Source organism: Pinus tabuliformis, chromosome 5_1, assembly GCF_031772625.1.
Source record: "Pinus tabuliformis cultivar Carrire ecotype Pingquan chromosome 5_1, CPIR1, whole genome shotgun sequence".
Classification (NCBI taxonomy): Eukaryota; Viridiplantae; Streptophyta; class Pinopsida; order Pinales; family Pinaceae; genus Pinus; species Pinus tabuliformis.
In genome coordinates this window covers 593,271,757-593,284,575 of record NC_142305.1, presented here as the reverse complement: position 1 = coordinate 593,284,575, position 12,819 = coordinate 593,271,757, and the positions used below count along the sequence as shown (strand labels likewise).

At 36.8% G+C, this 12,819-nt stretch overlaps 1 protein-coding gene across 2 annotated transcripts in view; it reads right to left on the bottom strand.

The window, feature by feature from the left end:
- Positions 1-12,012, bottom strand: part of LOC149166264 (S-adenosyl-L-methionine-dependent methyltransferases superfamily protein) — an 84,806-nt gene extending 72,794 nt beyond the window's left edge. The window contains exons 1-5 of one of the 2 annotated variants that reach the window (XM_089432515.1): positions 11,891-12,012; positions 7,235-7,880; positions 6,842-7,052; positions 6,426-6,723; positions 5,009-5,398 (exon numbers count right to left, since the gene is read on the bottom strand). In XM_089432515.1, coding sequence (XP_089288641.1) covers positions 5,009-5,398; positions 6,426-6,723; positions 6,842-7,052; positions 7,235-7,873 — 1,538 coding nt within the window. In that variant the 5' untranslated portion in view covers positions 7,874-7,880; positions 11,891-12,012. The other variant, XM_089432514.1, reaches the window with a different exon arrangement.
- Between the last annotated feature and the right edge of the window lie 807 nt (positions 12,013-12,819).

Sequence of the window (12,819 nt, the reverse complement as noted above, 5' to 3'; positions counted from 1 at the left end):
TATTCGCTTGCCCTTGAACTTGTGTTTGAGGTACATCCATCTTGTCACAAGCACCCTAGTACTACAGATCGCAGTATGTTTCAACAAAATCTTCAATAAACACTATGACAATATCTAGTGGCCTTGTGCAAACCCCAATCAACTGAACTATATTTTTATGTTGAATTTTCCTCATATAAAACACCTCTTAAGTGGCATCATGACTTTAATAAGTGACATATACGAGTTGGATGCCATTTTCTTGTCAATTTTCCCAAGTTGCATCAAATTGGTGTGTAGGTTTTTTATGCCGAATTTTCCTCATATTAAACACCTCTTGAGTGGCATCATGACTTAATAAGAGACATATACGAGTAGGATGCCATTTTGTTGTCAATTTTCCCAAGTTGCATCAAATTGGTGTGTAGGTGCAAAGGTGTTCTATCTACATCTAGCTCCTCTTCCATTATTATTTTCTCCCAATTCATCCGAGAGGATTTGTTCATGGTCTTCACCTCCAATCATTGTTTCCCTTGCATCCGCAACATGGGTGCTAGGATTTTGTTCAACAATTGTGCTAGTGAGGTTGATCTTTTTGTCTTCCCTACTGCTCCATCTACAAATCTGTATTTTCTTTTTCTCTTCATCGCCTCTGATAATGTCCATGCTCCAACTTGCTCTATCACCTTTGTGAGGTTTCTTTTATAATCTTCACAAACGCGCAAGAATTTTGCGTTCGCTCTTTCTACTGAGAGAAATAATTATTGCTACAACATTTCTCAAATAAAACCCTTCAGGATAGACAGAAAACCTGGCTCTGATACCACTGTAATATTCCCTTTATTTATTTAAATTCCCAAAAAAAATCTATGAATTTTCTTTAGTAAAACCACACAATAATTTTTGCCGAGAATTTAGCAAATCTCAATAAATTATAGAACCAATAATCACAAAGCTTTTACACAAATTCCACTGCAAACCCCAACTACAAATTTATAATTCTAAGAGGGAAATTACATCAAATTTATTTTGAAAGGAAAATTGACAAAGAGATAAGCTGGAATAATTCGGTCCCTCTTCAAAAACCTCCTCTAGTTGGACTAGCATGTCTGCAAATGTGCATTGCTTTAGCCTTCTAACAGAACGCTCCAAAATCTCGTCTTACATAAGTGATTCGGCCTCCCAAAATGATTGTGAATCAAAGAGAACAATTTGGATTCCTTATCTCGGTCCTTGGCCTCCACGGCAATTCGCTCCCACTATTTAATTGAAAATTAGGCTCAAGATCTCGACCTCCCAGTAACTCAATAATTCGACTCTATTGCCTAGTGATGCGAACTGCAACACATTTGCCCTTCAAAACTCCTGGAAGTAATTTGCTATGCAATACTTCTTTCTCTGTTAAAAGCCAATAGAAACCTCGAATGATTCTCCCCTCAAACTAGTTAGGGTGGATGTTTCACCACTGAAACTTATTGCCACTAGCTAGGATGTGTAGTTCCAACACCGAAACTAGAATCTCAAGGGGTTTCCCCTCACATCATAAGCTACGTGAGCCCAAATTTAGTTCTCAAATATTTCAATCCTCCCCAAGAATAAACTCCTATCTTATTTTTATAATTTTTCCCCATCCAAATACCATGGGTCGAATAACATGGGCCGCTAAAATACCATTAGTCACTTTTTAAAAACAAAGTGACTTTATAAGTTTTATTTCTTGATTAAATCAAAGTAACATAATTAATCCCTTTTTAATTTAACTACTCAATATCACCTATAGGATGACATTAAATAATTAAATTAAGTGACTTCCTTTTTCTTGACTATAGCCTACGAGAATCGGATAGGCTAATGAACTACGTGAAAAGGGACATGACAACCTTAGTAGCTGATGCAAGATAAACTGCCTAAAGGCAATTTAGCTTCATCTTTATAAAATCAATACATGGCCCTATGGGTTATGGGCCCACACTTACATCGGAAGCCTTTACATTGGTGGATTTTAACAAAAACCCGACCAATCACCAAACAACGGAATAACACATAACCCGCCAACGAACGTCGGTCCCACTTCGAACGCACAAGACCGGACCCCAAATAAAATAAACCCGCATCCATAAACTTCTCGGGTCCGCTCAGGCCGTTAACCAGCACGCACTTCTCCGCGCGATCACTGTCCAATCATGAACCAATGAACGGTCCTGATCACCGAAATTCAACGAGGGTTTAAGCCCATTGAATAAACCTTCATCGCGTCCGATTTTGAATTAAGTCCCATGCACTTAAACCATGCGATATGCGTCCGATCGCTTTTAAACGAACAACCCGATCATCTCCGGACTTCAACTCAATTAAATCTCGGTTCATAACTTCATCGGGTCCGTTTTCTGGAAACCGCTTCCAGTTTTGAGGTTGCGCGAGAATCCACTTACCACCCTTGGGAAACCGCTCTTCCGTTTAACGCCTGCACTTTTTAACCACGCAATGATCGTAGATCTACGGATCTGTCGGTTGGACGATCCAGATCTATTCCTCTGCCATTCTTCTTCTGCCATTAATATCCGTCGATCTAAACTGATCTGACGGTTCCCGTCGTCCTATTCAGTCGACTCACCTCTGTTGACCTGTTTCGTTTATTTGTGAAATTGCGTTAAACACAGAGTTATCTCTGCCATACAACAGCTCACTCATGATATTGTATATCAGTGGAGCGCCATTGATCCTGATAGTGATCGATGGTCGATCAATAAACCTAAGTGAACCAGCAAGGGAACAACTCCAAATCCCCAGCCAAAGTAGAAAGGGAAAAGCCTAGGCACCCACATGAACTAATAAACAACTAATGGATACCACGCATTTGGTAGAAGGCTTTGATTCTAGACACAACTCAACCACCACGGAATAATTGGATGAGCTTGAAGGCAGGATCCACCAAGAAAGGTGCACCACTAATAGTTAGCAAGTGGATAGAGAGATAAAGATGCTAGTCCTACACATAGGCATTTCTAGGAGTCGAATTACCCAATATAACAAAACAGTGGACTTGCACTAGCACACTAGGGAAATGATTTCCAATAGTATGGATAACAAGACTGAGAAAGGAACCTCCTGCTAGAGCACATTTTGGATATCCTCCAAACGTTGGATGATAAATATATCTCCCTGAAAGAACAAATGTGTGGCCTACACACTAGTAATGCTTGCTCAATCCATAGACATGCACATGGCTAAACAACAGCAGAGAGACTAATGTTAACAACACTTAGCCAAGGTCACATGAATTCTCCTTGGGCTATTGTAGTTTTTAATGATAAATAGTAGATCATGGTACATCTAGGTATGAGTTTGAGATTCACTATTTTTATGCAGGGAGCATTGGGCTTGCCCATGCAACCAGCTCATGGAACATTATGTATCCTTCTAAACACCGACACTAGCAAACTGATAGCTCGAAAAATTGTTTGGTATATTTATTTGTTTGAATACATGTTAGCTTTTGAATAAGGCCTATTCTGAAAAGATTCAAGGGTTCAACCAAAGCTCTAGCAAATTCTCAATGTGTCTATAACCTAATTTTGAATATATATAAATAGAATATCCTACTCACAACAAAAGGTTACAAAAAAAAGGATCTACACAGAAATAAGAATCTTATTGAGTAGTGAGATTATAAAATCAACCCAAGTGGCAATGACCTAGTTTTATGTTAGTCATTAGAATTTTATGTTAGTCATTGAAATTTTGGGTTATCGCAATTCGTGGGGCATTTATTGCCACAAAAATGTTAAGTAAGTTACAAAAAGGAAGTCATCTAGAAGCAGCAATAAGAATATTAATGGATAGTGAGATTCTAAAATCAACCTACAAGTAGCAATAAGAATCTTGGTAGGTTTCAAAAGGTTAAAGACAATGCATGCATGTAAAGCCATTGATCCCATATACAAAGAACAAAGGGTTAAGAGGGAGAGGAAATAACAAATAGGCCCAAAAGCCTCATGAGAGGAATGTTTAGTTGCAGTTACTCTTTGAAATATTTAAATATGGCAAATTGCAACGTCCATATCTTCTCAAGAAAATTCATCTTTGTCTTGCGTATATCGGAGGGTCAATTTATCAATAGACCTATGTTTAGGAAAAAAATTCCAATCTTGTATACTGCATTTGTTATCGTAGTTTCAAGAATAGTAGTTTTGGCATTTTAAATTGCTCAGGTACTTTCGGTTGAATAGAAATTGGTTATTTTTCCTACATTTGACTTGCTTATCACCCGCGATCAAGTTAAGATTATAAAAGGAAGCACAAACAGTTTTTAAAACCTCATTTCTTTCATGATGGATAGAAATGCTTGTCAAATTGACAAGGCCCATCATCATAGCTAACAATCTGATTTTGTGCAGAAGTTAATTTTGGTCAGCATTTTAATAATGTTTATAGAGTTTCTGACTTCCTCATTTTCACCAATGAGAATGAACAGTCAACCTAGTATTTTGATCTAGGATATCAAACCTCATTAAAGTTCAAAAAACTTGGCTATACATGTGAAGTACTTGACAAGTGCAACCTACATCCTTTTATTCGGCTATTTTACTTAATGTCTAGACTCTATTCTTTCATTCATTTCAGAATTTTCATCCTATCACCAAGATCCACATTCTACAACCTACCATCTGAGCCAACTTGGTTGATTCATCCTCACATGCACTAACTCGTCCCACACATTAAATATTTGTAACTTTTTATATAAGCCTCTAAACATGACAAACTCGTGCAAAGAATTGACTGTTTTTCCAAGCCTTTCAAAAGCATGAATTTCAATTCCTATTCCAAAAAAATTGAAATTTTCTCGATCAAAAGTCTAACAAATATTACTGGATGTCCAAACACACAAACAGAAAGCTAAGCGACATATGGACAATAATGCTTCAAATGTCATGGAACTAGGTTTACAAAGCAAAACTGATCAAACTACTAAAACTGAACCAGTAAATAATCCTTGCAAAAATTAAAAAGAAATGAAGGGAAACCATACCAGTCATGATAGATTCCAATAAGGCCTCTCTCATATATCACACCAAGTGTATTGTCTTTCGCAATGGTTGGGACAACATTCATAACCCAAGCTTTGTTCGATGTAAGTGCTGCTGCAAAGCCACCAAGACCTGCATTCATGTCCATAACATTGCGATATCTAATCTCTCCAATATATTTGTTGATTCTTTTGTAGGCCTCCACGTGCTTCTTCCACAACTGTGTATCAGCATTATATGACTCAGCTGAAACACCTGATAATGAACCACTGAGAACTCTAGGAGGAACAGCATTAAGGCGCTTTGGGAACTTTTCCAAAATCCCTCCAGCCACTTCACTAGCACCACTTGCTTTAGGCATTCGTGTAGTGCATCTTTCCATTCTCTTATACCTGGACGATGAGCAAATTTTATAGAGTTTTATCAGATAAGCATAAAGTTTCAAATTTCAATCATATGACTAAAAATAGGCAACTGTCAAAGCAGTTCACGAGAAAAAACAGACTCATTTTTGTACTGCACTGCAATCTGAAGCCAACTATGAAAACATGGTTGAAAGATTCTTAATAATTTGACAATTGAACCTATCTGCAACACAAGATCAATTTCTGCATGGGCATTGAAATGTAAAAGCGGACAGGAAAACTCACATGACCTGAAAATGATGAAATCAAAATGTATCTTTGACATGTATTCAGGATATGAAATTGCTAATCCCTTCATAAGAATCTTGTAGGCATGCATTTACATTTAAATTCACAAGTTTTAACAGGTCAACAGCCATTCTATTATTTTGTTACAAAACAGTTCTCCCAATATCTACATCTGTCAGAAAATTAGCCTAACAAACAAACATACTGTGTATTTCTTCTTGGCAGCAATACAAGTTTATATTTTTCATAGTCAGCCACACTGACTTTTTGGTTCAAACAAATCCTAAAACCACAATGCACTTTGGAACACAATCACTGCAAGACTGACGTCCAATATAAAATTTGGTGTGGTATTAGACTTCTAAAGGAGAAAAAAATGCAATTAGAGGATTACTTACAAGGACAAAAGATAAACGCTCGTTAAATAGCATAGCAACTGTAACTTGCTGCCTCAATCCAGATACCATAAAACCTACAAGCACATTCTAGGAAGGGCCAAAAAAGGTATTACCTATCAAGGCCTAAGTATATATTCAATCCTAGACTTGAACCTAAGAAAACCTGCTGCACTGAGGTTATAGTCCTGCCTGAGTACAAACAATGTCTGGGTTACAAACACTGTTCATAAATATAGTCATTTTTTATTCACCATCAATAAATTTTTCAAAAGAGATTTTGGCACACTGTAGATTTGATTATGCTGTGTTATCAAATTAGGCTACATAAACTGTCTTCAAGTTTTCACCTACGAAGTTCAGGTACTTACCAAGAATCATCTGGATTGACTGATTCACATGCAGGAGGTGGGTCAATAGTATCCCGACTTCTAGGACAAGAATGAGTATTAATTCTCTTTTGCCAAATGGCAAGGTCACCTTTTTCATACTTCTTTTCCCAGCACAATAGTTCTGCTATTTCTTCAATTCTTTCTTGTTCCTTCTGGAGCTCCTCTTTAGACCTCTGCCAAGCTTGGTAATACTGCTTCCAATTGATGGGAGGACCAGAGAGAATCCAATATCCACCTGGTCTTAGGACTCGATCCACTTCTATTAAATACAAACCATCTGCAAACAAATGAAGTTAAGCAAATCGATATGAGAATCAAATCAGTGAATTTAAGGCTCTTCTCTAGCTCTAAATTCAATTTTTAACAAGCACTAATCCTAAAACAGTCCCCCTTACCATTTGCAGTCCAGGGAATCAAACATCGTGAACAATGAGACATATCAAAAGCCCTAGAAGGGTATGGAAGCCGCTGTGTCCCCATTACTCCAATCACCGCAGGGACACCCCGCTCCAAAGCAAACTGCACTTGAGCTTCATGTGAATCCCTTGGAGCAAATGACATGGTCAAAACATTTCTCTTCAAGAGATATGCACCCCAGCTTGCCACCTAAGCATGCCATAAGGATTTCAGGTCAGGGCATGTCTTCAAGCTCAATAAGATCATTGCAACAAAAAAATACAGGAATCCCTTCAAAATTGACGAAACATACTAGTTGCCACAGAAAGAGCAAAAGTAAGAACAAGTTTGTTGCAGAATCAACACTAGCAAGGTATATGCTTCAAACATACCCCACAGCCTGTGTCCAATGCAGTCCTGACAGTACCATCAGAAATAGGTATCACTTGAGCCAGATCATCAATATACTTATCTGCCCCTTGAGGAAACATTGTTCCTCCTCCAGGAAACTTGAACACATCACCTTCAAATTGAACCCAATTCTGAATAACCTTCTCTACTGTAAGACTTTTATAGGGAACATTAGCATATGGCACATAGTCACGGCTCTTTGGCCATGGAAATGGATTTTTGTATCCTCTTGGAGCAGGAATGAGGCAATGTAGCTTCTCATCCTCTGGTGGGCAATGCCTCTCTCTGTATATCATATTATCTCTAGGAAATGTCATAGCTCGCTTTTGGTCATGGCAAGGCGTATAATCAATGTATTTGGCACTACAAGGTTCAAATATTTTTGCTTTGGATTCAGAAAGTTCAATGTTATCTCCTTCATTGTGGTGAGTCTCAAAATTTAGAGACAAAGTTGCACAGTCTGTCAGTTTGGTGATTTCCTCTGCAATCCTGTCACCCTTTCCAAAGCCACTCTTCTGCCAAGCACCCAATATGTAGAAAAAACAGCATAATCCCAAAACAATAAAGATAGAAACAGAACTCCTGGTCCTGCTTTCTGCTGAATTTGTTTTCGACCTCATCTTGTATCTATTAGAGGACAAGAAAATGAACGAATTATTCCAATATCTACGAAATCAAAAGGTACTTGACAAGAAAATGAAGGAATTATTCCAAAATCTATGAAGTCAAAAGGTCCCACTGTATCATAATGTAGACAAGCAAAACCAAAAATCACTGCAGAACCGAACTGCTGCAAAAGCATATAGGACAACAGAACTCAAGACGGAAGCCAAAATAAGAAGCAAATGAAGGGAAATACATCCTCTCATCAGGAAGCTAAGATAAGCTTGTTGAACATCAAATTCATGTTTAAAACACATAGGAGAACATAACCCAAGCCAGAAGTACGAAATATTAGCAAACGAAGGAAAACACATCTGCCCATCATCAAGCCAAGATAAGCCTATATTACACAATCCTAGATATTCAGAGCAGCAAATAAGTTATCATACTTCTAAAGCAAAAGGAAACTCCATGCGTCTCCAAACATTTATAATTTCACCTCAAAGGTTGAATAGATTGACCATTTCAGCTTTAAATAAAGAAAGGCTGCATCTTCATAAACAAAAATGCATTGTCAGGACATTTTGACAGTGAAATTAGGAACAATAAATGATTTCTGACAAGTTATGTCATGCTGTCAATCATGACCATGTTACAAAAGTAAACATAAGATTTGAGTAAAATCTTGGTATCTTGATTATTATTCCTATGTGGCATGTATATTGTCCAGGAGTTGAGTCTACAAACTGGCATTAATTAACAAAAAAGTGGGATTTTCTGTTGAAACACTACCCATTGGAGCCATATTTCAATTATTGAATGCAAAATTTCCAAATATCGATGACATTCTCTGATTAAATATTCAGTCAAGGTAAAGAATAAATAGAGGCATTCAGACCATCCACACTGTCTGCAGATACTGACCATGTACAAAGGCAAGCTTTAGACTACAAGGTGACTCATGGAATCTCAAGAACTGAAGAGGAGGCAACCAAATCATGAACTTAATAAAATACAGGAGATACAATAAAAAAAATGCCCATAGAACAGATAGCAATCACAACAGATTACGAAAAACAATATTGTAAAGTTTTCCTCTGGTGATGAAGAATTTCCTATAAGGATGGTGATAACATGAAATCTCTGAGGTTGAAATATGCAGTAGTGTATATATGAATATTGACTCCCATAACTCATTTGTTACCCGAACAAATGAGGAAAAACAATTACATCCGACCAATGAACTATCTCTGTAGTCCAGAGAATGAAAAAAAAAACAAAGACAATGAGAATTATCCACATCTGCCTTCTCGTCAATGAACATAATTGTACAAGAATCCATTATGCATAAAAAGGATTTCAGATATGAAAATAGAATCACTAAAATGGTTTGCCATGCCACAACTACAGAACTGAAAACGGTAACATGAACACAGCATCAAATAAAAGAATTCAAAATGTGCACAACACACGTACTTTGTTATTAACTGGAAACAACCTCCAGAGACAAAAACAGCATAAGTATTCATTGTTTGAACATGACAGTTTTCGATCAATAGCTGCATAACCAATTTCTCGTCTGATTTTAAGAGCATTTCTGTGAATCGTGACCCAAACCCAGTATGACATAAATGTTCTCTAATTTCTTATCATCAATAACTTAATTAATTTATGATATGAAGAAAACGATTTCAAGTATATTCAAATATATTTGCTATCTTGCCTACTCTCTTAAGATGGGGTTTTCACAAGGGTATTTAAACTTGGTGAAACTGCTTTTCTGTTTCAACCAAGAATTTCCATTAATTGACTGAAATATTTTCTGTTAGAAATGCAAAGTTCTCTATTCATTGACATGCACTTCCAGCATAAGACAGCAGTACGAATGAAATGTTTTCCACACAAATTCCACCTGAATAAATCAAGTGCTATTTTCTATTTGTAACTCAGCAAGAGCATTCCTGATCAGCTGCCATCTCATGAGCTGCCCTTAGATTGATCACAATGCACAGAATATATTACTTAAATGAATTGCACTAAATATTATCACGTCTAGACTGGTGGCAGCTGAAAAGAAATTCATCCTAGTAACTAGTTCATGAAGGAGATTACAACATCAGTCGCCCCTTCACTATGGCATAAAGGAGGTGGGTGGGAATTTTGAGTAGCTACAGGAAGATTGGGCCCCAGCCAAATTCTGATAGAGCAAGAGGTACGAATAAAGAAGTCAACAGCTCCAACCCCAGCATCCTGAAAGGCTGAAAGTAAAAATGGCAGCAATTCCATGAATTCTGATAACAAAAGTTAATACTAATAGGATTAAGTTCTGATCTGGTTTTGGATCTGGGGTTTCAACTTTCAGTTGGAGAATTTACTCTAGCCCCCCAGTCGAAGGTCTCTCAGGCATTAGTGACTAAAGCATTACAGGCCACCCTAGTGACGCTTAATGTACCCTTGTTTTAAATACCAGCAGACTTCAGAATGTCTGGAACTAGTACATTCTAACCCGGCTTTATCCCTTTTGTAATCTTTGTGGTCTAGGAATCCAGGGAACGAGATCTGTATTGTGTTGAAAAGAAAATTTGAGTTAAAAAAAAACTACCCATCGGGCCCTTGGTCGCTGGTGAGATGGACAGAGTATTAAGCTGACCACCAGAATTCCATTCTCACTATTATCTGCCCCACCCCAATGCATCTTCTAAGTAAGGATGAGCTCAGGTGCAAGTACCAGATCGTTTTGATGGAATAGATACTTCATAGAAGTGGCAACTAAGATAAGGGATATCCATGTTAAATGTGAAGATAGATTCAAATTGCTAACTTCCATGCAGTCGATCTGCATCAGGACAAGGCTAATGCCCAAAACCAACTTAATCCATTTCCTTGCAGTGACTTACAACTGAAATATTTGTATCAAGAGAAGGGAGGAACACTTGACAGCCAGGGTGGAAAAGATGTCACATATGCCCATGCATGCATCAACTAAATTGGAAAAAAATTGGCAAACTATACTGTCCAAAAATGGAGCCAAGTCAAAAGTTTAATAACTGAAATAAACTAGCACAGATCGATCTTAGCTCAGGATCTTTAAAGCACTAAAAATAGATCTAGTGTGGATCGATTCTAGGGAATAACTGAAACAGCATACATTCAAACACGCCAAACTTAAGACGAATTGCCATTAAAACAAATCATTGCAGGATTTAGGGTTTATCAACAGATAAACAATCACTCTCTCATGAATTACAATGTGACATTAGTATGATCATCATTTTTAGGCAATATGAACAACCAATCAACATTCATGGGTATTCTACTGCACAAGAGACCTTAACAAACACTTATCTCAGCAACACCAAGAGCACCAAACTACCACTCTGTCTGACCTAATGCAGAGTCCAATCTTGATGACGACGACACATAGGACATCAACACCAGATCAGGGTTGTGCTGGGCTCATCGTTGTAATATCAAAATAGTACAAACGGACATCATTGCATCTATCAGCTATATCCTCCTCTTTCAGACCCAGATTTTGCTGATTAGAGTCTTCAATGAGACACAATCCCATGACCCCTCATCATAGAAATACTCATATGAGACCAGTAATCATCCGAATCAAATGAAAACATCAGATCTATCTGCGGGTTAAAAAAATTACCTCAAATTTGAAGCCGGAGAGCAGTTCAGAAAATCTTCCTAACTTATGTTCTGATGCAGCGTGCCGTGGACACTTGAAATAATAGAAACCCAGTGAACGATAAGAGCTTATAAATAGGAAACAGAAATCATGGGTGGAATGCAGTCCATTAAAGGAAATTAATGTGAATGGGCAGGATCAGACATATATACGCAATGTCAAAGACTGGCCCTGTCTTCGAGGGCAGACCAGATGAAATGAAGAATACAGCTACAAACCAGGATCAAACTCAAAAGCAACAAGATATATGCAACAATAGAAAATAGAAAAGAAATTGAAAAAGTTGATTTGGTTTAGTAAAGTATCTGGGTCTATGGGGGTGGTTGTTCATCACCTTGGCGGAGTCCGAATTTATTGGGGAGCGTGAACACAGCCATGGGATCCACCAGACGCTGAGTTGTTGAGTTGAAAATTCAATCATAAATGGTTGTAAGAGCTTTTTTAGCCGAAACGACGACATGGCTATGTGTTATTTCAGAGTTGTTGATTGAGTTATGGGTTTTCTTGGATTTCGTGCAGGTAAAATTATTCCAAAAGAATTTTATGGTTTAAAAAAATAGTGGATGTGAATATGATTTTTTAAATCATACGTGTTACTAGTTCCGGAAACAGTACGGAATATAACTCTGACTTTGGTCTTAATTAAGGAAACGGAATACTGCTCTCGCGTTGTTTTTAAATGAGATGAACCTAAAACTAATTTTATTTTTTCCTAGAGTATTTTTAAAAATGAATTTTTATTTTTATGTTTTAATATTGAGAGAATTTTTTATTTTTATATTTTAGCACTGAATACTAGTGGGATTTTTTGTAAATTGATTCCAAATACTAAAATTCCAGAAGCCGGAGTTGGTGATGGGATTTATTTTTTTATTGCTTGTACCTTCCTACACTACTGTCTCCAAAGATATAATTTTAAATTTTAAAATCAAATAATTTTAGTTTTTTATTGAGCCAAGATGTTTATTCTATAGCCTAGTATGATGTGTAACCTTGTTCGTCCATCATCAAAGTTGAAATTTGATGATAATTTAATAATGTATTTCATTGTCAATACATTAATTCTATCACAATAGTTACGGTTATGAAAATTAGTATTGAATTGATAATATTTGTGGTTTAAAATGTTCAAATTGTTACTAAGTTAACTTTATTATGATGATTAAGGAAATTAGTATTGAATTGATAATATTCATTGTTTAAAATGTTCAAATTGTTACTAAGTTAACTTTGTCATGATGATTACGTAAATTAATATTGAAT